The following is a 27,857-nucleotide window of genomic DNA, read 5'->3' on the forward strand; positions in this document are numbered from 1 at the left end:
GGACCTTTCCAATTGATCCCACCAATCCAATCTTTCGAATTAGGTTAAAGTTGTTTTGGCTCCAGCTCTCCCTTAAATTAGTTGTGAATACACATGGTCTTGACCATGGAAAGAACATGAAGAGGATACTCAATGCTCCTCTCTGTTCCCTTTGTGCTCCAATGGGATAAGGGAAGATATAATGAAAAATAATGGGACTGTAAAAACTGGTACAAGTATTATGATGCTTAGAGAGCAGGCAAAGGACATTCTTCAGAAAAGGGATATTCCATCATCTGTCTCCAGCTGCCACTGGATGCCAATAAGCCACTAGAATATAAGAGCTGACTACACCAGGAATGCACATATCACTATCATGCTGATGCTTTTTCCCCACTACCACTCATGTTCCCTTGTCCACTAAGAGTCCTGCTTTAGGCTGGGCACAGTGGCTCACACCTGTAATCCCAGCACTTTGGGAGGCTGAGGTGGGCAGATCACTTGAGGTCAAGAGTTCAAAACCAGCCTAGCCAACATGGCAAAACCCCGTCTCTACTAAAAGTAAAAAAATTAGCCAGGCATCCATGTGGTGGGTGCCTGTAATTCCAGCTACTCGGGAGGCTGAGGCAAGAGAATTGCTTGAACCCAGGAGGTGGAGGTTGTAGTGAGCTGAGATCACATCACTGCACTCCAGCCTGGGCAACAGAGCAAGACTCCATCTCAAAAAAATAATAATAATAAAATAAAAAATAAAAATTTAAAAAAGGAGTCCTGCCTTATTTCAGTTATTTCCCTGATAGATTTTCCTCCACATTTGTAAAATAATGCTGACATCAACCAACCCATATCCTAAACTAGCCAAAAAAATCACACTCACTTTATCAGAACTATGTGTGCTGCTTTCAAAAGAAACAATTACTTCTACTTTTCAAACAAGGATGAAGCATCCTACTTATAATTCTCAATGATTTCCGCAGAGATCAAGTGAGGTTCCTTCTTTACCACAGCCAAATTTCCCACCACCAGATTCACAAGGCAGAAACTTGAGAGTTCAGTGAACAGTACTAGTTAACCTCAGAGGGCTGTTGTAGTTTCTCAGTAAGCTCCTGGAACAACCTAGACTGCATGGGACAAAATTTTCTTTTTGCAAATGATGTGTTTTATTTTTTTTAAAGGAAGAGATATGAATAATAATGAGATTCATTGATTTCAAGAGATCAGAAACAGGTAAGTTTTGTAGCAGAGTCTAATGTGCCAATTTCAGTCCTTAGGCAGTCAATTCATCTACCCTTCCCAATTGGTCTGATGTTCATGATCCTATGGGGTGTTTTTTAAAGTAAGTAAAGTAAGTATTTTAAATAAAGAAGATTAAGGATGTTGCTGGCTTCTCCTCTTTTTATATGTTCTGTTGGATGACCTTTTGAAATGCTCTAGACCAAAGTTTGTTGCTTTTGATTTAAAGCAGCACAGTATGGTGGTTAGGAACACATGCTGGGACAGGCGGAGGTTCCAATTCCAAATGTGACATTTACTACGTTCGGAGATTTAAGTAACTTGTTCAAGGTCACACAAGTAATAACTGACATGAAAGGGATCTGAACCAAGATAGTCTGACTCCTATGGGTTTAGTCAGTACCCTAAGCTGCCTCTCATTTACTGTTATTACTACTGTTCACCCATTACCACCACCATTATTCTCCTCCTACTCCTGCTTCTCCTCATCATCATCATCACTATCAGACAGCCAGGTTATACGTAACAATTAAAACTGTTATTAATGTATCCAGTCTTGAACACCAAAAAGCCACATTCAGCAAATGTCATCCAATAAACAGTCACCACATCCATTTGTTTTTCTAATGCTATTCCGGTGAACTAGGGAAGAAAATGTCATAAAACTCATTTTACAGATTGGGGAACTGAGCTAAAAATGATTAAGTCTCCTAGCTTCCCTTGGTGACTGAGAGGCTGAGACAGAACTGATGACACCCGGCTCTGTTTGCTCGGCATTATCACTCATCTTAAAAATATTTAAGCTTCCCAAATGAAAATAGGTAGGACTATTTCTAGCCGTCTGATCTACCTGGAGACAAACAAGGCCAAGCTGGCTTGCTAAGCACATTGGAATAAAGAAAGTATTAAGACATGAGTGAGGGCCTATCATAAAGAATTCCCATGTTGCGTCTGCAGTCAGCATAATAACTGTGGCATTTCTTTTCGTTCTGCATTCAGCCTGGGTAATTCAGTGAAACCTTAAAAGTGACAAATGAATGTTGAAAAAGAGCTGACATTTCTTCCAAGATTTGAGAAGATGCCAGAAGGACCCTAGGAAAGTGCAGTGACAGCTGGAATGGAGGAGGACAGAGTTTAAAAAGCAACTTACCACTTATTTTTTGTGTTTAATTTTTATATTAAGACCACAGAAATAACAGGAGATTGTACTGAAAGGAGAAAAAAAAGCTCTTTTTTATTGTACAATTAATATTTCTAAATTAGCCGAAACCAGAATGATTGTCAAATGTGTCACCGAATCCTATAATCCAGTCCCTATGGTATCATTCATTGACAAATATTTCTATCCATTTCAAAACACACAGGAAAAAATACTCAAAGATTCTACCAGACCTTTAAAAAGGCCCTTAAAAATTCCAGAGCTTTATAATATTTTTCTACTACTTTGCTACATGCACATTTGCCAAAATTTTCCTAAAACAAACCACTTAAAATTAATAAATTACCTGTCAAGTCCCATAAAAACAGATGGTCACTTAGAGACAGGAAAAGATGTTAGCATTCTGTTTTACACAGCTGTTCAGACTAGGAAAAGATCATTTCATTTTCCATAACAGACAATGAACCTTGTCTAAGATTTCCAATATTATGCATAAAAATGAAAATATCATGCAGCTGCTTCTATGTTACACATCTGGTTACTGCTGAAGAAACATCTTTAATAGTAAAATGAAAATCATTATAATAAATAAGAACTAAAATTGGTCTTTGTTTTCCCTTAACAAGTATCATGCTACTTATAAGTGCTTGGCTATCAAAAAATTTTAAGTTGCTAAATATTCCTAAATTGTGGTACTCTAATATGCTATCTAATGCAATTAAGAATTTATCAGTAATCTCCTATCCATAAGAAAGTACACACAGCTGAATATCTGACACGCCAATTGTTTCTTCCTGTTACTCCTTTCAAGAAGGTGTTTTAGTAATTTTATCAGAAATCTAACACATGAAACAATAAGTCAACACAACATTAGTGTCACACATCCAAAATGAGATTTTGATTTGTTAGTCTCCAACACATTACTTACATTACTATAAATCGCGTGAAGATGAAGACATTTGGCACCTAAGAATAGTTATGAAATACCCAACACCAAGAGCATGCCTGTATTTATGCTCAGAGCTCTCTTGGTTCTATATTTTTAGCAAAAGACATGAAACTTGATAGCTAAATATATGACCACTTTTTCACATTACTTGCCAGGAGCACCAATGTTTAAGTCTTCAAAATGTCTACAAAATATATTGGTGACATTCAACTACTCTAAGAGATGGGGTATGTACAGCAGGGGGATTCATTTAATATTGGCAAAATGATTACAATTTGGACAGGCTACTTTGAATTAACTATTAAGTATTGAATTTGACCAGAAGTTTTCCTATCAATCCCTTGTTTAAAATTTCCAGTGAATTTCGCTGGAACAAAATCCAAGCCCCTTACAGGGCCTACAAGGCTCTGGTGACCTCTAAGACCCTGCCCATCCCTCTAACCCCATCTCCTTCCACTCCCTGACGCCATGCCTCCATGATCATCTTTCTAATCCTTGAAGTCACCAAGCTCCTGGCTATCACCCATGTGATCCACCCACTTGGAAAGCCCTTCCCTTAGATCTTCTTGCAGCTGTTGAGCATTTACATCTCGCATCACAATGTCATTTCCACAGGGAAGACTTCTCCTACCATTAGTCCCACCCTTATTTTTCCATGACTATCTCACTTCCCTCTTTTATATTATTCATAGCATTGCTAACTTGAGGACAATATATTGTAATTCTTTACATGGTTTTCTGTCTTCTCTCACTAGAATTCAAGGCCACTCCCAAGAGATGCCTTACTCCAGTTATATCTCCAGCACCAAGTACCTGTACATAATACATACTAAATGAAGGAACAAACTGTTTTTCACTAAACTGACTAATAATGCGATTGAAGTGGCCAAACAATCCAATGGAATCCAACTTGTATCTTGGATACCCCACTACTGGCCTCATAATTAGACTTAATCATGGAACGAGGTGATAAGTCCTCAAGGCCTAAGGGATTGTCCAGAGCCTATATATCCCCTCCCATGCACATCCCCAGAAGTCTACCAAAATGGCCCATTTTGGGCCTCTTCTCAAGATGTGGCCTTCTGAGGGAAGCATGTGCTGTCCTCTAATTACACTCCTATGCTCAAGGGTTGGCTGTGTACAGGAGAGGCAGATGGACCTGAACACACATACTCATGAGGCACCTCACAATGCAGAATGAAGCTGGGGGTGGAAAGAGGAACCACAGGCTAGGGGGTGGTAATCCCTAATCCCTGTGCTGCATTTTCCTGCACTAAACTCCACAAAGTCTGGGAATGCAAAATGGAAGCCAGGCCTCACAGGTCACTCTGAAAGTATGTTTGTCAGGGCAAGACATTTTATTCAATTTCAGATATACTTTAGTCTACTTGATACAGTATTAGCTTGATTTATACATGCATTTATAAAATTTTGTATTTTGAACACATGGTGTATGGGCCTCTATTTGTCCTCCTGCCTTTGGTCCTGTAAATGTTAGGGATGAGGCCTAACTGCTACTCTGAGAACTTGATCAAGTACCTCAGTTCACTGAGTCTGTTTCTTCATTTGAGAAAGAGAAATAATTCCTGTCCTGTCAACACCTTATATTATGTGAAGAACAATACATACAAATATAAAACATAATTGTAAAACATTTCTATTATGTTGTGTCCCACATACCTCCCTATGTATTCCAGCAAGTGAGAACCATGATAATTTCCATCACCAATTCCAAAGCAACTGTGGCTTTTGAGAAACTTTTGAACTAGACAGGTGATATGGTTTGGATGTTTGTCCCCTCCAAATCTCATGTTGAATTGTAATTCCCAGTGTTGGAGGTAGAAGCTGGTGGGAGGTGTTTGGGTCATGGGGGAAGATCCCTCATGAATGGCTTGATGCCCTCCTTGCGGACATGAGTGAGTTCTCCCTCTGCGTTCATGTGAGATCTGGTTTTTAAAAGACTATGGCATGTCCTACCTCCCACTCATGCTCCCTCTGTCACCATGTGACATGCCTACTCCTGCTTTGCCTTCTGCCATGATTCTAAGTTCCTTGAGGCCTTCCCAGAAGCTGAGCAGATGCTGGTACCATGCCTCTTGTACAGCCTGCAAAACCATGAGCCAATTAAACCTCTTTTCTTAATGAATTACCCAGCCTCAGCTATTTCTTTAAAACAACACAAGAACAGACTAACACAACAGGGTTTGGCTTTTCACTGCCTATTTTTTTAGTGTTAAGTACTCTACATTTCTTCTCCATTCTACAAAGTTTCACATCTTTCCAGAAGAAAAAGATGTCCAAGTGTCTAAGACTTTGGACATTAAGAGAGAGAGAGAGTTCTTTAACAAAATTTTTAAAGTAAAAATTTCAAAAAAAGAATCTTTTCTAATTATTTATAGTTGTAGAGAGGTGCCAACTAAAAAAATATCTCATCTCCTATTTAGCCTATTGAATACTGACCTGTTTTCCAGGAAAAGTACATAATATACACTAGTGCTATGCATTTATTGATCTCTAATCGGTTGCTGGGATGAACTGAACAAGAAATATACCCCTTGGGCTGTTTTAGATCTCTCCAGCTGTCTGTCCAGAAGCCTTTCCTCCCATTCCAGAGAAAGGATGATCTCAGAGATTTAATAAATCAAGAGCACAAATAGTGCACACAAGGAAGCTAGGACAAACAAAGAGAAATGCAAAATGAGCTGGCAGGTGGGTTAGGGTATAGCAGTAGATGAAACAGACTCTGCAGGGCAAGGGAAAACAGAATGAGTTGGTTTTTGTTTTGTTTTGTTTTGTTTTTGAGACGGAGTCTCGCTCTGTCACCCAGGCTGGAGTGCAGTGGTGCGATCTCGGCTCACTGCAACCACCACCTTCCAGGTTCAAGCGATTCTCTCGCCTCAGCCTCCCAAGTAGCTGGGATTATAGGCGCTTGCCACCACAGCCGGCTGATTTTTGTATTTTTAGTAAAGACGGGGTTTCGCCATGTTGGCTAAGCTGGTCTCAAACTCCTGACCTCAGGTGATCCGCCTGCCTCGGCCTCCCAAAGTGCTGGGATTACAGGCATGAGCCACCACGCCCAGCCAGAATGAGTTTTCAATGGACTGAGATTGAAAAAAATCAAAACCCCTTTTCACAACTGATATGGTTTGGCTGTGTCCCCATCCAAATCTCAACTTGAATTGTATTTCCCAGAATTTCCATGTGCTGTGGGAGGGACCGAGGAGAGGTAATTGAATCATGGGGGCCAGTCTTTCCCATGCTATTCTTGTAATAGTAAGTCTCATCAGATCTGATGGGTTTATCAGGGGTTTCCGCTTTTGCTTCTTCCTCATTTTTCTCTTGCTGCCGCCACGTAAGAAGTGCCTTTCCCCTCCAGCCATGTTTCTGAGACCTCCCCAGCCATGTGGAACTGTAAGTCCAATTAAATATTTTTTTCTTCCCAGTCTCGGGTATGTCTTTATCAGCAGACTAATATAACAATACATTAGATCTACCACATGGAGTACACTAGTCACTGTAGAAAAATCATAAACCACCTAAAAATAAACAACAGAAATCTGTATCACATTCCCCTTTAGAGTTCATCATATCAGAACTTTCCAATTTTCTATATAATTAAATAGTTTTACCTTGTCTCTGAAGTCTACAAATCAAATAAATGCAGCAGGAAACCTACCTGTAAATAATAACAGCAATAATAATAAAGGATTTAACATTTATTGTCTTTTTTGTTGATTGACTGATTTCCATACACTGATCTGAGTTATCGCTGTTAATTTAATGAGGACTCAGCAACAATCTGATTCAAGAAATATGATTAGTTCCTTTTGCAGATGGGGAAACTAAGACACAGGAAAGTTAAGAAGCTTGCCCAAGATCTCATGTGGGAGAATTAAGAGAAGAGTATTTAGACTCCAGAAGGTCTGGCTTTATAGAGGTAGCCAATGGTTCACATGTAAGGGACAGAGTGAAGAACTGCCAGGAACTTGACACTTGATCAGCCAGCCCTTCAACAAATCTGTGTTCATCATTATCACACTCAAGGGTGCAAGGAAAAACAAACAACACAAATAAAGCTAATGTGAATCCAGGCCTGGAAACTCACTATCCTAGCAGAGAAGGAAGATCATACTGATAAGACCTTACGAAGCAGCTTCGTATACAATCTCTCATATGATATCGCTTCACAATATCCCTGAATTGTTATTCCCAGTTCATAGAGAAAGAAACAGAGACCAAATATGCCAAGCAAGTTATTCAAGGTTACAAAAGTATTTAGCGGCATTCCCCATATATGAACGGTGTTAATTCAATATTAATTCAACCAGCATCCCCAAATAGTCTGGAGAATAGGTCCTCCTTGTTATTCAAGACATCAACTCAATGAGTGGGAAAGGAAATTGGTAATATCTAATCATAAGCATATGTAACTCCCACATCCTCCAAAAAAAAATACTGAATATCAAAGCCATAGCTCAAATCCAGACCTTCTAAATCCTATTCAAATATTGTTTCTACCACACCAGGTGCACTGTCAACCCACAATACTGTATAGAAAAACCCATGATGCAATTGTAAACTGTAAATCCTGATGGGTTAGGCCTTGACAAATCAAAATGAAGAAAATACACTCATTTCCCAATGTTCATGGCTTCCTTGTTTACTATAGAAGCAAACCACTATGGTGAACCTAGGTAGTCAATGAAGACTATTAGGAAAATTACCTTTGTTAGTGACAACCATTCTTCTGATACAATTTGTGTACATTACTATAGTCCAGGTGGATACACGGCAACCTCCACGTTTATTCCACCAATTCCTTTAACATGGTTTTAAAGATAAATACCACATTACATGTCTATAATATATAATGTATTTTCAAATAGTGGCTAGTTATTATATTCTTGCAATAATAATTAAAAGTTGTTCTTCTACCCTATAGGATATTTGCATCATCATACTCCAGCAAATAGCATATTCAATTGGTCTAACACATCCTCAATGCCTTTCTTCATCTGCCACATCCCAAACATCAACAAGTCCTGACCTGTCCATCCAAAACACATCCCAAAGACATCTGCTCCACCACATCTCCTGTGTAAACCTCTCATTCACACCACCATCTTCTCTCACTTGGAAGACCATAATGACAGTTGATCTCTTTCTCACTTCTCCTGCAGCCCCATTAATCCATTTACCACAGGACAGTCCATAGGGTGACCGACTCATCCTGGTTTGCCTTAGGCTTTCTCAGTTTTAGCACTGAAAGTCCCATGTTCAGGAAACTCCTCATTTTTGAGCAATCAAGAGCAGTTGGTCACCCAAGACTACAGTGAACTTTTTATAAGATAGATAAGATCAGGTCATTGCAGAAATCACTAGCCACAATTCCTCATCTCTCCCTGGATCCCTTTTCCAAGTGACCATGCAGTTCTTCCCACTAGAGGTCTTGACCCCTTGTCTTTGGATTCCAACAATGGGCTATTAGCAGATGTGATACAGCAAGGAGCTTGAAACACACTTGCAGATGGGCTTGCTCTCTTGCATTCTAATGGCCACTTCCTTGTGAAAACTACACCCACACCTAGCCCACAAGTCCAAGAAGGATGACAGGCACATGGTGCAGGCCTGGATCCAACCTGCAGCTTGCAGTCAAGCCCAAAGAGGGCCATCTCAACCCACTAATATGCAGACACTTGAGCAAGAACAAATGACTCCCTGAGTTTGGGGATGATTTGCTATCTAGCATTATCGAGGCAATACCTAACTGACATGGATTTCATCCAAACTTTTTAGTAGCTTCCCGTTTCACTTAAGAGTAAAATCAAATATACTTACCTGAGCACGAAGCCTTATATGATCTGGGCTCTAACCCATTTGCCAGACCTCACCATACTATCCTTTTCTCAACTTCATTCTCACTCATCTCCTTTCTGTTTATCAAATTGATAAAGCTGTTTCTAGTTCAGGATATTGGCCTCTCCTGTCACCTGTGCTTGAAACACTTTCATCCCAGTTCTCATGACTGGCTCCTTTTCATCCTCACAGGCCAGCTTAAAAATCACCTCCTCAGAGAAGCCTTCCTTGACTATCCTAAGTCCTAGATGATTTAATAACATGAAACCTGTGTATTTCTGTCACAGTATTTCTCACAATCTGTCAATTATTTGCTAATTTGTTTGCTTATACTCTGCATCCTCACCAAGCTCAAATATTCAAACTATCTTCTGCATATGTTAGTGGATACCAATTGAATGGCACCCAAAGGCTCAGAAAATCCCTTAGCCTGGTACCTTCTGGTGTGATGGGTAGAAGATATTTATTATTGAAAACAGACTGAAAATCAGTAAGACAGTAAAGCTATAGATGACTTTTAGCAATCATTGATATTGTTTTAAATTAAAAGTTCAAAAGGGATTTGATTTTTTAAGAGTTAGCTGGATATAACTTTTTTAAAACCAGAAAGAATTACACCAGATTTTTAGTTGTATCAGTCTTTCCAAATGAAATAATACCTCAAAATCAGACTCCAGTAACAATACCCCCTCCCCCTCCCCCCAAAAAAAATACTTTGCTTAAGTCAAAGGAAGCTGAACAAATAAAAATTTGTTTGATGTGGTATGAAATCACAAGCCTTTAGTGACAGAAGTTAAAAACAGAAGCAATGAAAGTATCATTCTCTATCATTAGTTACAGTTCCATACTACCGGTCATGTGGAAAATTTTAGCTATCTACTTCTTCAGGGACTTCAATGTTCACAAAAGACCCCTTTAAACTCCAACCACTGTGAAGTTAAAAGGCAGTGAATAGTGAAAGTAGCTGTGTTTCTATATTGAGAATACCTTTGTAATGTGAAACACAACAGACCAGTTCCTTGTTCAGCTAAAGGGGGCTGCTTGCAGTATTCAAGACAGAGGCGAGGAGGCACCAGGGCTCCTGAGAGTTTTGACTAATAAAACCACCCCAAGAAGGGAAGACATAGAATGTCAGCCAGGCCTCAAGCAGGAAAGGAGTGCCGGGGTGGGAGTCTGCCCAGTCTAGGGAGTTTTGAACTTCGGGAGAAAGAGGGTGTGAAGAAATGGCTCTGCATCCTAAGTAAAGGTAAGCAACCTCATGAACATGGCTCCGGACGCTGGAGGCCCTGGTCCCTGGACTTTGGGCTTGGAAGCAAAGGCCATTGACTGTTCCTCTATCACTCTGAGAAGCTCCATTGTGCCTGGGCCTCTTAGATGATTATTTTATAAACTATGGATTAGGACAATGGTATATCTCAGAAAAGGCACGTGAGGATTCAGTGAGATAAAGCAGGATAAACACTTAACAGTGTTTATTATAGATACACTGAGTTTTCAAAACATTTCAGCCATTGTATTTTCTCCCACCTAGCACACACACCAGATCAATATTTGATGAGAGCATAAGTAAATGAAAGTCTAAGGTTTTGTTGAAATGTGCTCTTTGTCTTGAAAAGGAAAAGAATTGCATAAAGGTAAAACAAGATGAATGTGTCTCCTAAGACACCAGGATGGCAGATCTGAACATCCTAGTCATGAGAAAATCATTCCATTTTGTAAATGTGCCATTGGCATTCTGGTGTATACATCATTCTCATAGGCTTGGTTGATGAACATCCAACTTCCTTAGTTTGATGAACTCTGGGTGGGTACCCATAAGTTTCCTGACCTAAAAGGCAAGGAGTGGTTTGGTTTACTTCAAGTAGTACTCCTTGACGGGTTGTCTATAGGATCTATCTCAGAAAGCAGCCATCTATACTTCCATCAGGAAACACACCTCTCTCTTACCCCTAACACAAGTAACTAGCTTTACACAGAAACAGTAAGACGGTCACAGTTACTACTTCTCTGTTTAAAGCTAGAACTGCCAACTTCTTGCTAATCATTTTGAAAGATAAACTTCGGCCGGGCGCGGTGGCTCAAGCCTGTAATCCCAGCACTTTGGGAGGCCGAGACAGGCGGATCACGACGTCAGGAGTTCGAGACTATCCTGGCTAACACGGTGAAACCCCGTCTCTACTAAAAAATACAAAAAACTAGCCGGGCGAGGTGGCAGGCGCCTGTAGTCCCAGCTACTCGGGAGGCTGAGGCAGGAGAATGGCGTAAAAACCCGGGAGGCGGAGCTTGCAATGAGCTGAGATCCGGCCACTGCACTCCAGCCTGGGCGACACAGCAAGACTCCGTCTCAAAAAAAAAAAAAAAAGAAAGATAAATTTCATGAGAGCCAAGGAGAAAGAAAGAAAGTTAAGGACAAGGTTTCTATTTTGGGTCAGAGAAACACTCTGTTTGTTAAATGTATTATATTTAATAACGAGTCAGAAAGGGAAAGTAGTTTTCGTCTCTTCCAAGAAGGCTTCCCTGGCCACCCAGCATCTACAGTGGAATAGGCATCGCTTTTCCCTGGGTGCCCATGATATCTGGGCACACCTTTACTATCCCTGTATCCCTATGGGTTTACACATCTGTCTCTCTACCAAGCAGTGAACGTCTTGGAAGCACCAACCATTTGGAGTCATCCTTGTGCCCAACCAACCTCAGTACCTGATCATTTCAGGTACTCAATAACTGATAAATGAATTAATGTCCCATTGAAAAGAGGTTACTTAAATCACAGGGGGTTTTGAGCCCTCTCGTGTTTTCCTTATAGTCCCCTCACTTATAATACACACAACTCTGGCAAGGATGGAGAGCTACTGTCTAATACTGAGGAATATTGATTTATTTTTCCAGAAGTAGGGGAGGCAGTGACAAAAATGGCATTGAGATGAGTATATTTGGGACACCTTTAAACTGAAATGAGCACATATCCAAAGATCCTATAACTGAAAGCAGAGCTCATCAATGTAAATAGAACAAAAAGCCACTATGGACCAGGGACTTTTGTTAACATGACCTGCCAGGGATCAGAGAGAACCCACAGAAGGTGAAGCTGTCTTTGTCTAAGGAGATTCATTTCTAGTAATACCAGACCTAACCATCCCCACATTTCAACTAAGGCTGTTCTGTGGCATCAGACAGGAGGACCAGCCTGAAGAGAACCCTGGACACGAGGATGGCAACAGGCAAAGCCACCAACTTGATATGTCCCTTCATAATTTCCCAACTTCCCACCATTGCCTATAGGGCTGCTGCTTCCTTAGTTTTACCTTCTCCCTTAAACAAAGCTTACAAACATGACCCAATGACATTAGACAAAAGCCACTGGGTATGCACACCAGAAGTCCTCCTTGGCAACTTTTAGCCTAGATGGAGGGTTCCTGGACGTCTTTGTTCTCTTATTAACTCTTCAATTCAGTAACCACTTGCGGAATTCATACTATGGTCCAGGTACCAGGAATGCAAAGGTGAATGGGAAACTTTTAGCCCTAGAACAAATCCAGCCTCGTCCTCCCTATCTGTTTCTGTACCCGACTCCCAGTAGTCATCCCAAACTGTCTGGAAGGCCCTTTCTTCTCTTGTTCATCCTTCATTTAAAAGCTGCATGAATTGATGGAATAATATTTAAAGCTCTCATCTTTGGCCGGGTGCAGTGGCGCACGTCTGTGGTCCCAGCACTTTGGGAGGCCAAGGCGGGCGGATCACATGATCAGGAGTTCAAGACCAGCCTGGCCAATATGGTAAAACTCCGTCTCTACTAAAAATAGAAAAATTAGCCAGGCATGGTGGCGGGTGCCTGTAGTCCCAGCTACCCAGGAGGCTGAGGGAGGAGAATCGCTTTAACCCGGAAGGCAGAGGTTTCAGTGAGCCAAGATCGTGCCCCTGAATTCCAGCCTGGGCAACAGAGTGAGACTCCATCTCAAAAAAAACAAAAACGGAAAACAAAACAAACAAACAAAAAAAAAACCTCTCATTTTCTTTTCCTTCTTTTTTTTTTTTTTTTTTTTTTTTTGGAGATGGAGTCTTGCTCTGTCGCCCAGAGTGGAGTGCAGTGGCATGATCTCGGCTCACTGCAAGCTCTGCCTCCCGGGTTCCAGCAATTCTCCTGCCTCAGCCTCCTGAGTAGCTGGGACTACAGGCGCAAGCTGCCACACACAGCTAATTTTTTGAATTTTAGTACAGACAGTGTTTCATCGTGTTGCCCAGGCTGGTCTCAAACTCCTGAACTCAGGCAATATGCCCGCCTCAGCCTCCCAAAGTGCTAGGATTACAGGTGTTAGCCACCATGCCCAGCCAAAACTCTCATTGTCTTTCCTACAAAACAGGCTTCCTGTTAATGACAGCTGCTATCAAAGAGTCATCCTTAATCTTATTCAGGTAACCACAAACTTTATTCTTTAAATGGAGACAACTTTGAGAGTAAAAGGGATTTGCAGTTAATAATAGTTCTGGAGAAGCAGATGTATTCAAGTCTGTCCCAAGCAAACCAATAGGGATGATCACCTATACTTAGAGACAGAAATTCTAAGCTTAAATGCCAGATGAATCTTGAAGCCTGTCCGGATTTCCGGAAACACCTATGCTTTATTTTGTATATGAAAAGTATCATGTGAAAGGTCACCTCACAACTATGATATAAGGAATGTGCTTCCTCTTTCTGGGTACACAGGCAACAGGTTAAATTTCAGCCCCTGCACCACCCAGTGTATGCTGTGATGTGGAACACACTACTTATCATAACAGCAAAAGGCACATCATCTACTGATGTTTCCTATGAGCCAGACAATGTTTAGGCCTAGATCACTCCTCCTATCAAAGCCATGAGTAGACACTACTGACATCCCATATTTTATAGATGAGGAAATGGAGCCTTCGAGAAGTTACAACACAGTTAAAAAGGAGTGGCACTATGCTTCAAACTAAGGCAGTCTCTTCCAGAGCCCATCTTCTTAAATACTACCGCAGTGCCTTCTCAAAGACATCACTGAAGAGGTGATGATTAAGTTGAGCCACAAAAACTGGGAGATCATGACAATGATAATGATCCTAACTATCCATTATTGGAAACTTTAGAGTATGCAACTCTGCTAAACCTTATGCATGGCATGATCTCATTTTACTCTCCTGGCTCTCCTAGGAAGCAATATTACTAAGCCCGTTTTACAGATGACGAAACTGATGATTCTAGAGGCTAAGTAACTTGCCTAGGGTTGTGCAGCTATCATGGAGCAAATGCAGGATTTGAATTCAAGGCAAACTCCAGAGTCATCTTCACCATGTCAGAAGGTGCACTATGGAAGAAAGAATATGGATGAAGGCAGGAAGGAAACTGATGTGGTCACACGCTGGGAAACAGGCATAAAGAGAGGACAGTGAGGGAAAGGTAAATTGTGACTGTGTCATGCACAGCTGACTGTGTATGCCACAGTGAGTTAAAACTGAATCCACTAAACAAGGAACAGTAGTAAGAAATTCTGAGCAAGAGTGTCTCAAAGGAATCCAGGTTTTCTCATGTTTATGATGTTAATGGACAGGTTATTTATAAAGAAAATATATATTTATGTAAAGTTGTTTTTCAGTGCTACATCTAGCACCTGATGACTCTGGGAACAATTTGATTTTTGCATATCAAATACTTTTAGCACTGTTATTTTTCCCCTGTTATCCACATCCCATCTGTTTCCTCTTCCCCATACTGAAGTGACTGGTATATTTGCTCAAATAAAAGCCTGAAGACGAAAAAAAAATTCTAATACTTGGCTCACATTTAATTTGAGAGAAATAACAGACTCCCAAATCTCTTAGCTTGTTCCATGTAGAATGAAAGAAAAAAAATTACATAATTGAGATAGCTTGTTTACTTACCCAATTTTCATCCTAAGGTAGATCAAGTAATATAACTCTTTTAAACCTTCTCAATTCATTTCCTGACTTTTTTGTCCGTAGCCTAGAAAACTCAAGTGAAGCCTTAGTACTATTTGTGAACATCTGTTAAATATTGCCAATGCCTGTTACAACCACCTTGGGGAATATCATAGCATCTTAAAAGCATACGTCCATATGTAATACTTATTCTGTTGCAATGTAAAGAAAGTATGATTCTCATTTTCTTTAAAAATTATGCAACATTTGACTTACATGCTCATCTACCTAGAAAATACCAACCAACAGCATACGAGTCATTATATATTCATTATCAAGTTATCTGACAAGTTGTATAAAAAATATAGCTTCACACTTGGGTGTTATTGAAAAGTATCGAAAATTTTTATTTTTATCTGCTGTTGATGTTTTTAATAGTTGTTTTGTATTTCGTTTACGATAGCTCAAAACACTGGCTCTGTTCAATCCAAAAAAGAAGAAAAAAAGAAAGAGAACTTGGTGAGTGCCTCATTTGTGTGAAACATGTGTTTCATTTATCTTGGTTGCTATCTCAATCATTCCTTGAAGTACGTATTATCCCCTATTTTATAGTCAAGTAAATTGTGGTTTAGGGTAATCAGTCAAAGTAGAGCTGGGGTGGGAGCTCTGTTCTGACTGTATAGCCCATGTTTCTTCTAAGCCTTGAAGCAAAGAGACAAACGTTTTCAAGATGCCAAACACTACTTTCAGAAGCAACTGCTACATGATCATCAAGCCCATCCTTCCTTTTCCTAAGCATGGATTGAAACTGTATTTCCCAGCCACCCTTGAAGTTGGTTGAGATCATGCGATCACTTTTAGCTGAAATGATATAGTCCGTGCAAATTCCTACATGCAATCCTCCATGGTTGTTTTGCCTTTTGAGTGGTTGGAATGGGCATACTTTCCAGGTCATCTTTGGGAGCCATGTGTGGAAGACAGCGGAATGAAAAACAAAAGGAGCCTAGGTTCCTGCAGTAGACCAAGAACATCATGCTAGATGTTTATGTGAATAAGAAATAAATCCTTCTTGCACCAGGCTACTGGGAATGGGGTAGCTTATGTGCTTCAGATGCTAGCATTACCTAATATGCCAGTACAGAGAAAAACAATCCAAAAATAGCTACAAGACAAAATAACGCAATCTAGAGATTATCATAAAACCTTAAAATAATATTTTGGAAAAAAATATTTAATATTTAGACAATGTTCATTTTATAATATAGAATTTTAAAACAAAAATTATAAACAAAACTGTACTTAGTACCTTACCATATTTAGAAACAAGTTCATTCTCTCTCAATTATGTCATATACATATGTACACAGAAATTAATATTGCTGAATGAAGGCATGCATAAGAAAAATGAAAGAAAATATGTTAATATTAGTACAGGTTTCCTCTAAGTAATGAGATTAGAAGATATTTTTTACTTCTTTGTACTTTCCTATATTTTCCAATATCAAAATAATGAGCATGTTCCTTTGATAATCAGAAAAGATTTGTGTAATTATGTTTAAGATTTCTTTAAAAGGGGCAATCCACCCAGACAGATTACAGCAGTGAGGTCCTATGTCATTTACCCTAGGTAAAGTTTTTCTGCATTTATAGCCCATAAAGTACCCTCTGAACTTTCAAAACTGCCAAACTTTACACTGGGGTGAGTCAAAGGCCCCAGGGAATAATATTTCATGGGAAAGTCCTGGAAAATGAGACCATATGCCAACATAACTTCTTTGTCCATTCTCAATGAGGTAGCTTTAAAAAAACAAGTCAGCCAGGCCTATAATCTTCCCACCTTGACCTCCCAAAAGCCAGCAATTTGGGAGGCCAAGGTGGGAAGATCACTTGAGGCCAGGAGTTTGAGACAATCCTGGCCAACATGGTGAAACCCCGTGTCTATTAAAAATATAAAAATTAGCTGGGCATGGTGGTGCACGCCTGTAATCCCAGATACTCAGGGGGCTAAGGCATGAGAATCGCCTGAACCCAGGAGGCAGAGGTTGCAGTGAGCTAAGATAGCACCTCCTAACTCCAGCTGGGGCAACAGAGAGAAACTGTGACTCAAAAAATTAAAAAATTAAAAATTAAAAAAATAAGAATAAACACAAGATAATACATAACTCCATTAATGACACACTGAAAAGACAGAAAGTAAAATTATGTTAGTTACCGTGGATACACAATCATGGGCATGAAGAGATCTAGTGGTACTCAGTACCAGTCATTAAAGGAAAGTCTTTCCCTTTGGTTTAGATGAAGATTCCAGGAGATAATATTTGTGAAATGCTCAGCACAATACTAGGCACATGGTAAAGGCCCAAAGCTTAAATGCCACCACTATTATTTTTATTGGTTAAACTGTAAGAAGAATTCATGCTTGCTTTAGTAGACTGTTAAAATTGAAGTTAAGGCATTGAGTTTCAAAGTACTGTTCTCATTTGTTTCTTAGGAAACTGAAAGGAAGCTACATGTACACTCCCATAAAGCCTGCCTGCCCACAACCCGCCTTGATCTCTCCCTTCACTCTGCAGGTCTCCTGCTGCTTCTATTCAGTGAATACCACAAGACACTTAGGGAAAAGATATTCTAGCACAGAGAAATTATAAGGAGATGACCAGAGAAGACCATTCATATTTGCAGACTTAGGAAGAAGAAAAAATAACATTTTATAACAGGGGGATCTCTTTGCCAAAATACATACAATAGAAAAATGTCATTAAAAGCTACAACTTGTTGAATGGGATATCCTCTTTATAAATACAGTTAGGGAAAACCATCAATTTCAATTCAGGTGCTCCTTTAAGGAGCATTTGCAAGTGAGCATGAGCAAGTGAACATTTTCTGAATAACAATATTTATTTGTGAGCATCTACTGCCTCTGAGGACCTATGAGAAGCACTCTATCTGGATGACACTAGGTTCTTAGCAGCAAGCAACAGAAATTAACTCTAGCTGAAATAAGCATGAACTAAATTACAAAAAAGAAATTGGGAGGCTCACATAATCACCAAGAAGTCAGGAGAATCAGACTTAAAAAATGGGAAGGAAGCAAAGAGGCCAAAAGCAGCCGGGAACGCAATCAAACCACACCACAGAAACCATCTATCTGGTGAGGACACCACTGTTATTCCTAGAAAGCAGATACCGCTTCAACCTCTGATGGACCACATATGCCATTACCCTAGGAGCAGCTTTATATTATTGACTCCAAAGTCAAAATAATGGGCAGCTGATATGTTGGTAAAATGAAAACTTACTTCACAAAAATCAATGTTATCCTTGTCTGTCATTATAAGACAAAAATGACCATCATCTCAACAAAAAAGATATTAAGATCTTTTTGCAAGATCCTAACCACATGTGATAGGACAAAGCCACGACAATCAAAGAGGCTTGCAATGTGTTTAATTGCCTATGGGATTAATAGTACATGTCAATCAGTAGCCAATGGGCAGCAATTCCTTTTTTACATAAAATACAATTTCTTAATGGTGTTAAGTAATTCACCAGGCTTTAGGACACGATTACATAAAACCAAAAGAGCAAGTTACCATATTGACGAATGGAAACATGTTATAGCTGAAAGCAATCAAAACCTAGCCAAGTTCAATAAAAGCTCCTTATCTCCATTTTAGGATGCATGTCATTAGCTCAGAGAAGATTAATTTCTCCATTCATAGTTCAATTTTCTTTCCTGACAAAAAATAAAAATGTGAGTTTTTGAAATGCAATTTTCTTGCTTAGTCAAATGGTAAGAGTCTCATGTCAACATGCATGGAATAATTAATAAATTGTGGAGATTCTAAAAACTGAAAGGAACTAGTCCTAGACACGATTCATCTAAGTTTATATACAAACGCTTTTTTAAGACAGGTCTTTCCAGTGATATGAGAGACACAATCCTTCATTCACCTTCAAAGAGAACTGAAAAGGTAACATGAAGATCAGTCATTCACACAGTAGGTATTCTGTAATGATCTGCTGACTGTATTCATTAATTTAATCCATAAGAGAAGAAAAGTATGTACTTAATAAGCCTCCTAAGAAAATTGTATGCAACGTAAACAACTCCTCCTTTAAAGCGTGATTATAAAAGGTGGTTCCGATAAATGGCAGCAGCAATGAATATTATCCACATTAAAAACTTAATTCAAACTAAATTTGCTCTCTCAGACACGAATCCGTTTTCTATGCAAGAAAATGAGGATCTCACTCAATATCTTACCATTATGAACAGTGTTTCAGAAACAAAACGTTTGCATTACCCATTTTAAACAAATGTTCAAATTAACAAGCTTTCCCTAACTACAGAGCAAAAGGTTCTATTTGCTCAGAGATAAAACCAAATGAATCATTAAGAAAATACCTGCAGATGACACAGTTTCTATATATTGCACCTTAAAATCTGCCATGTCTAGTTTTAATCCAATCTTCTAATTTGATTAATATGCATTTTCCATCTTTAAAATGCTGACCCACACATAAAAATCTCCCAAGAATATCATCACCAAGTTAGCAAAAAGGAAAATGCCAGGGGAGATTTAATCTAATCTGACTGGATTAAAATCCCATCATCTTTGTCAATTAGCTCTACAATCTCGGCATTTTTTTTAACTTTATCTTGCCTGTTTCCTTGCTTGTAAAATGACATAAGCAATGACTGAATTTGGCAACCAACTGGATATAATAGACATGAGAGATATTAAGGATGCAGAGGTATTTCAGCTGGGTAAGCACGGTGGCGAGAAGAGGAAGAGAAGGTTTGGAGCAACCAAGAGATGACAAGTTCCATTTGGGTCAGGTGTGCCAAAGACACCCATGAACAAGCGGTCAACAGACAAGTAGGAATGCAGGTTCAGGCACAAAGAAAGAGATAATTCGCACAGAGGTGACCCTGGAAATCACAGATATGATTAACATCACATTTATTTTCAAAATATTTTATAAAATGTCATTTCAAAACACATCAAAATATGAATAAAGTAGAAAGGTAAGCAAATACCTTTCAATTATTTACAAATCTTTCTAATTAAAATATGAACTCTCCTAACACATGATTAGCAGGATAGTTATTATGATGTCTCTGATCTCTCTGTGAGTTAGAATCACAACAGTAATGAACCTCCTGGAATTTGCTGCCATTGACGACAATGATGATGATGATGATGATGATGATGATGATGATAGCAATAAAATCTTATATAGCACTTTCTGAATGTTAAACACATTATCATTCTAGGCAATTTTCTCCCATGATAGTATCATAATTATAGGGTGAAGGTCCCATTTTTTCAGTACAATCAGGAAGATGTGTGCAAAATCCAGTTTTAATCTTAACCTCAAATCTATTTGCTAAAATTTCAATTGTGCTCTTGGTTCTGTCAATCTTGTGGTGACAAGAATGTAAATACTCTGAATTTTTGCCAGATTCTTCTTGCTTTGCTCTCTCCAGCTAATCTCAGTGATGTGCACACAATTTTTATATTTATGATCAACTCTTTTCACTTTTAACCAACTAGAATTGGTTCCATATCCTCTTCTAATGCTATAAATTTCCCCTTAGACCAAAACGATTCAACAACAGAAATCAGAGGAGTCCTTCCTTCTACCAAAACTACTCACTGAGTACGGGAAGGATTACTCATTCATTCACCAAATAAGGAGCTTGAATTTTCCAAATTGCTGTTTAGCCCTAGATAGGAACAGGCCCTCTGTTGGCCATATCACCTTAAGGAGCATCACAGATATGCACAGGTGAAACCTGCATGCACACACACTCACACGCTCCTATATGCACACACACACAACCATGCATCATTCTCCATTCCTTTATCCAGCTTGATTTTGTCTATCCTTTTATCATTCTCAACCCTTTATCCAGTTTGTATTTCTTGAAAGCATACCTGAAGAACTAATTTTCTTTTACTTAAAATTGTTTTATTGTCTCTTTTTTTTCCCTCCCTTGTCCCAGCTCCAGCATGTCAATGCAACACTGTTCATTCCTCCAGAGCAGAAATTCTATTGAAAGCAAGATACAACCAGGTGCAATGGCTCTCGGCTATAATCCCAGCACTTCGAGAGGCTGAGGCAGGAGGATCACTTGAGGCCAAACTGGGCAACACAGAGAGACCCCATCTCTACAAAAAATAAAGATATAAAAATTAGCCAGGTATAGTGGTGTGCGCCTGTAGTCCTAGCTACTGTGGAGGCTGACGTGGGAGGATCAGTCAAGCCCAGGAGTTGGAGATTGCGGTGAACTATGATTATACCACCGCACTCCAGCCTGGGTGACAGAGTGAGACCCTGTCTCTAAAAGAAGTCAAAAATAAATACAAATAAAAATAAAAAGCATAGTATACAATCCCCAACCACAATACAATGGCTAAATGTTCATAAAACAAACCCATAACTAAGAAGTCAATTAGTTCACTAAGTACATATCTCCAGGAATATCTCAAAGAGATTAGCTGTTATGCCTAAGAGAGGTGAGGGGAGTAATCAACTGGCTTCCAGAATTATCTTAAAAAACTTAGTTATACCTGTAATGCCAGTGCTTCAAAGAAAATAACAGGGAAATAAGATCAAAGACCAACTTGAACTTTACATTTCTTTGCTCTCACTTCCCAATCCCCAAACCACAAGAGTATAAAACAAAAATGATCCTTTCTTACGAAAAGGCTGGAATACAGTACTAACCTTTACTGAGTCTATTATCACAGTTCACTGAGGAGCTCTCATCCAGGTTTAGATCTAATTTTACTGGGATTTTTTTCATGGTAAAAACCAATCTTGATAGTTTTTAAAAATGAAATTAATTTTCATTTATTAAAATATGTCACTTCAATTTCTACATTTAATCTGAAAATTACAAATTAATTTTATTTCTAGAACGTAAATTCTATGAAGAAAAAGGGTTTGCCTGTCTTCCACAGCTATATACACAGTGCCTAGTACATGGTTGACCCTCAATAAATATTTGTTCCAGAAAAGAACACATATACATTTCAACTGACATAACATAGAGAGGGTCTGGTGTATTAGCATCTGGGAGAACTTTAAAAAGTTCAAAGAACAACAATTACTAGCTGAAGTACCTACGCACTTACTCTTAAAAGAGCATAGAAAATCAGAAAATTGAAATATGGAGAGTGCCTCTATCTTACACTCTCAACCTTTGCTACTGATCCCTGGATAAAACTGAGTTGTTACTCACAATTCTTTATTTTTAGTGGGAAACAACTGCATTCCCAAGGCTGAAGGATGCACATGCAAATCCTTCTGATGTCCATATCTGCACTGTGCTAGATGGTAGCCACTAGCCACATGAGTCTCTTGAGCACCTGAAATGTGACTGGTCTGAAATGAGATGTGCTGGAAGTGTAGAATTCCAACCAGGTTGCCGAAGATTGGGACAAAGAAATGAACACAAAATATCCCATTGATAACTCCATTAATTCCATGCTGAAATGATGTTGTTTTAGATATATTGGAGTAAACAGAATGTATTACGAACATTAATTTTACCCATTTATTTTTCATTTTTTTAATGTGACTGTTAGAAAACTTTAAAATATTTATATGGTTCACATTATACTCCTACTAGACAGTGGCAATCCAGACTGATACCTAGAGAGTCTGCATGCCACACAGAGCGGGGATGCTCACTGAAAGGCAGACAGCAGGACCTGATCCCTAATATCTGGATCTGTAAGTAGGAAAACTGGCTAGATGTTCTACCACACAACAATCTCCCTTTGATATGGTTTGGCTGTACACACCCTAATCTCACCATGAATTGTAATAATCCCCACATGTCAAGGGTGGGGCCAGGTGGAGATAACTGAATCACTGGGGCAGTTTTCCCCATACTGTTCTAATGGTAGTGAGTAAGTCTCACGAGATCTAACGGTTTTATAAATGGGAGTTCCCCTGCATGAGTTCTCGTCTGCCACCATGTTAGACATTCCTTTGCTCTTCCTTTGTCTTCCACTATGATTGTGAGGTCTCCCCAGCCATGTGGAACTGTGAGTCCACTAAACCTCTTTCCTTTATAAATTACCCAGGCTAAGGTATGTCTTTATTAGAAGGATGAGAATAGACTAATACACTCTTAAAGACTCCCAATAGCATTGGGAAATAAGTACTATTAGCTTTGGCCTACCGATAAAGAAACTGAGGCAAGGACGGAGAAGGTATTTCTGCAAAATTACAAAGCTGGTAAAAGGTAGGGCAAAACACTGAAGCAAAGTTAGCTTGACTTTAAAGTAATGCTCTTGCCTTTGGTCTCCTCCAGTCACTCAGACGGCGCTCTCCCCATGTTCTAAGGGACTTAAAGAAGGATGTCAACAACTGATTCATCCTGCAATGAATGGCTTCTCAAGCCCTTCAGCCATGTTTCTCCCAGCCACTAATCCACAGCTAACAAAACTGGGTGAAATAGTGACTAAAATCTCTAAAAAAACTACCATGGAGCGACATTCCATGTGCTGCTATCTCATGTAAAAGAATAAAGTTTTCCTAAATTGTTACTTTTTGCTTCTTTAAATTGCAGTTAACATTTCCTTTGTTAGTTAACATGGATCACAATTTCCTTTTGTGTCATCAAATATTGTTGAAGGCTTCCATCCATTCTCTCCATTATTGAGGGAATTACTGAACCATGCTCCACTGTTGCACGATTCTTCATTTCAAAAAGAGCTGGGATGAAAACACCCTCATGCTCATACTGTAAGAATTTCTGAGGATACACCCTCCCTAAGGGATACTGAAAAGAAAGGGAAGTTGTCTGTTGTTCTAAAATTTTTTTTTTTTTTTTTTTTTTTTAAAGAGCTAGGGTCTCACTCTGTCACCCAGGCTAGAGTATATTAGTATGATCATAACCCACTGCAATCTCAAACTCCTGGGCTCAGGTGATCCTCCTGCCTAGGCCTCCAAAGTAGCTAGGACTACAGGCATATACCACCATACTAGGCTAATTTTTTTAGTTTTTGTATAAATGGGTTCTGCTATGTTGCCCAGGCTGGTCTCAAACTCTTGGACTCAAGTGATCCTCCCTCCTCAGCCTCTCAAAGTACTGAGATTATAGGCATGAGCCACCCCACAGAGCCTGTTCTAAGGTTTTTGACACTTAGGCCAAGTGCCTCCAGTGAGTGATCCTGGCGGAACTGAGGACACAGAGGTGCCTGTGAATCTCATGCAGCATGGGTCAGGCAGGGCGCGGCCTAGAGGAAACCTCTAGGTGCGCCAGGGAAGAAGGGCTCTATTCTCCTACACCCAGGCCATCACATTGAAGGCTGTTCTGTGATTCCACATCTCCTCCCAGGTCAGCAGGACTGAAGACTCACAGGAACAAAGCTCTGAAAGCAGACCCCTCCCCTTATCCTGCAGTCACCACGTGATTCCTGCACACTTACACACATGTACACAAGACAATCTGGACTTTTTTGTTTTTGCAGTTTTAAGCTCTCCCCTGTATCTGTCCCTCTCAGTTTAACCCACAACAAAAAAAAAATTAACTAGTGGGAAACCGCTACCTGTGAATTCACTGATTTGGGCAAGTGTATTTCACCCATTATGAATAAGCTTACTTAGTCTCTTAGCAGCCTCAAGAGCTTCATTCGCAGTGTCTGCTACAAAGAATCTTTGAACTCTCACTCCGTTGTCAGACATCAGTTTCTTGCTCTGGTATTCCTGCAGGTTCAGCCATCTTCTGGAGGTTAATTGAGCTGCCTACAGAAATTGAAGGAGAGAGGTAAGAACATTCATTAATAACAAGAAAAATAAAAGTCAACCTATATGGCCAGGCTTAGAGGTAATGTCGACTGGCAATCAGCAACCCAGAATTGAGAGAAGCAAAAGCAAAAAAAAAAAAAAAAAAAAAAATCCACTTAAATTCATGCTTATTTATTTTTTAACAAAAACTGTTAAGGACAACTATACACACACAAATGAATGCAGGTTTTTTAAAAATGCTGAAAGCTGAGTGAGGTCTGTGATCTAGTTAATAATATTACATAAATATCAGTTTCCTGCTTTTGATATTGTACCACAACTACACGAGGTGTCAGTATTAGGGGAAGTTGGATGAAGGGTACATGGGGCTGCTATACTATTTTTGCAACTTCCTGTAAGTCTACAAGTATTTCACAATAAGTTATCTTAAAAACTGTTAAGGACTCTATTATATGGATATGGCTCCCCACCTCTCACCCCAAATAAATAAAGAGCATAGCATTATTTTAATAACTGTATATAGACTATTAATCATTGTAAGGTTTTTCAGGAAATTTGTTTAAACACTCTGAAGTCACTGGGCCACAGACTAGTTCATTTCTTTACCATAGTTTTTAACAGAGTCTAGGTAGGGCCATTGTGTGTTTAACGAGATTATCTCTTTCATGCGCCAAGGTTGAGTGCAATAACCTGAAAGAGTCACCATTAATTAAATAGTTCCTAAACTGCAACTTGTGTATTAAAGGAATCTTGCTTAAGTTTCAAGTAGAAGTGGTTTTCCAACATGCACTACGTGTTTTTATCTGCGTTAAAAGGACATAGTCAAAGGACACAATAACATGAACAAATAAATTCTTTACATTTTATCCAATATCAACAGTATTCCCTACCAAATCCATAAGCCCCATTTTTAAAAGGAAAAAAAAAAAAGGAAAAATGAATACACTTAATATAAGCTCCTTTCCATCCATGAGTCCTAGGCAAAGGAAACACTACTCACAAGAGGTAGGATGACAATATCATTAATGCACAAACCAAAACATCAATCACGCAACTGGATCACAAGACTGGTAGTACATGGACATCACCTGACACAATCCCTACTGGCTTCTGTCCATGGCTTTGGTGGATGTCCAAGGCAGTGTCACACAGACCATAAAAGTGAGGCCCACAGGGCTTCATCACATGGAGCCATTACCTTTCAGGACATCTACTGTGTCCTTACAATGTCATTTTCTTCTGGTATCCCCAAGCTATGATGTACTCATGGAGCTCTTTTGAAATAGGGTGATTCAAAGCTCTAGAACCCCACAACTAGACTGTGTTCTACTAAAGGGTAGAAAGTGTGCCTTAAACTTCTCTGTATCTCTATGAAAAAGGTGACAGTGCTTGACATATGAAAGACACCCAAAAAAATGCCACTTAGATGGCCAAATGAATCAACCCCGCCTTTTGTCTCCTGATACAGACAACTTTTCATTCCCAAAACTGGCCACCTCTAAAAATAAAAAAGGACAAGTTAGTCCTTAAGACCTGAAATAAACATAATACAATGTATACACAGTGGTAAAAAAATTCAAATTTCAACATGATAAAGCCTAAAGATAGCTCTCTGTTCTGTCCTTGTAGCTGCTGGTAATGATGGTTTGGTTTTGTTTTTAACATTGAAGTGGCCTATACTTCTTCTTTAGAAATAAATAATACTGGGATAAACATAAATTGCCAGACAAGCAATGCTCACATCATTTACTATATATTATTTTTTAACTATACATTATTTCTTAATCTTACTTTTTAAGTCTTGATGAAACATTAGTAATTTGAAAAACACAAACTTCTGTAAATGAACATACTCAAAGGCTTTATAGTCTTAATAGCGTGTTATATAACATACAAAGAAAAATACAAGTTTAAGGCATTTAGCGAAAAAGCTCCTTAGTGAAAGAAAACATTAAACATTAGCTGTGTGCTATTATCTAGGACCACTCTTAAAAGGCAAATGGGAACAATCAATAGATTATGTCTACGTTGACATACCAATTTAAAGCCATTAACCAAAGAAGAAAAAATATAGTTTGAAAAGAGCATTTGAGGGAGACTAAAAACAGCCACAATGTGGTTGTGGTCAATTCCTTTTCATCAGAACACTTGCCGTATTAATTTTAGATATGTTAATGCAATCTGCTGAAAACTAATTGCAATTGATCCAGAGGCCAGCTTCACAGACATATAACATATATTGACTGTTTCCACACTGACTCAAATGAAAGCCAGCTTAAAGTCTGTTGCTCTTAAATTGAAAACCAGGACAGTAAGCACAGTTCCAAAACCACTGATGACACCCAGCTATCAGTCCACAAAGGAATTCTTTTACAGAATAATCACCTATTTTTGTCAATCCAAAACTTGGAAGAGTAGGACCCTGACTGGCTCTAAAACTTCAAGACAACTCCACTTACTAAGAATTTGTAGCCGGGTGTGGGCAGGTGCAGTGGTTCACACCTGTAATCCCAATATCTTGAGAGACTGATGCAGGAAGATTGCTTGAGCCCAGTAGTTCAAGACCAGCCTGGCCAACATAGTGAGACCCTGCCTCTACACAAGGTAAAAACATTAGCTGGGTGTGGTGGTGCATGCCCATAGTCCCAGCTAATTGGGTGGCTGCGGCTGGAGGATAATTTGAGCCTGTAGGCTGAGGCTGCAGTGAGCTATGATTGTGCCACTGCACTCCAGCCTGGGTGACAGAGAGAGACTCAGTCTCAAAAAAAAAAAATCATAATTGTGATAAATCTACAGAAAAATAATTTATGTTTATTTCTGCATTTTCAGTTGTAAAAAAGGGTGAGGAGAAATCTGCTATGCAAATGGATGGTAGAAAGTATGCTGGAAATGTAATATAAACTGCTGAATAGTAATGATAATAGTTCCATCTACTATTAATTGAGCATTTATCTTGAGTTAGGCATTATATTAAATATTCATGTTTCATGGTTAAAACAATCAGGAAAT

General features: G+C 39.1%; 1 protein-coding gene and 1 long non-coding RNA gene across 4 annotated transcripts in view; both read right to left on the reverse strand.

Moving 5' to 3' along the window:
* Positions 1 to 24,697, reverse strand: part of LOC139361997 (uncharacterized) — a 38,295-nt gene extending 13,598 nt beyond the window's left edge. The window contains exons 1-2 of the long non-coding RNA XR_011620183.1: positions 22,330 to 24,697; positions 1 to 21,253 (exon numbers count right to left, since the gene is read on the reverse strand). The exon at positions 1 to 21,253 is cut by the window's left edge and continues 13,598 nt beyond it. This is a non-coding gene — a long non-coding RNA (uncharacterized lncRNA). The remainder of the gene's footprint in view (positions 21,254 to 22,329) is intronic.
* Positions 1 to 27,857, reverse strand: part of LOC105483755 (succinate-CoA ligase GDP-forming subunit beta) — a 277,662-nt gene that overhangs the window by 196,868 nt on the left and 52,937 nt on the right. For all 3 annotated transcript variants that reach the window (XM_011744738.3, XM_011744729.3, XM_011744733.3), the window contains exon 2: positions 24,704 to 24,845. In XM_011744738.3, coding sequence (XP_011743040.1) covers positions 24,704 to 24,845 — 142 coding nt within the window. The remainder of the gene's footprint in view (positions 1 to 24,703; positions 24,846 to 27,857) is intronic.

The sequence above is a fragment of the Macaca nemestrina genome, chromosome 2 (genome assembly GCF_043159975.1).
Source record: "Macaca nemestrina isolate mMacNem1 chromosome 2, mMacNem.hap1, whole genome shotgun sequence".
Classification (NCBI taxonomy): Eukaryota; Metazoa; Chordata; class Mammalia; order Primates; family Cercopithecidae; genus Macaca; species Macaca nemestrina.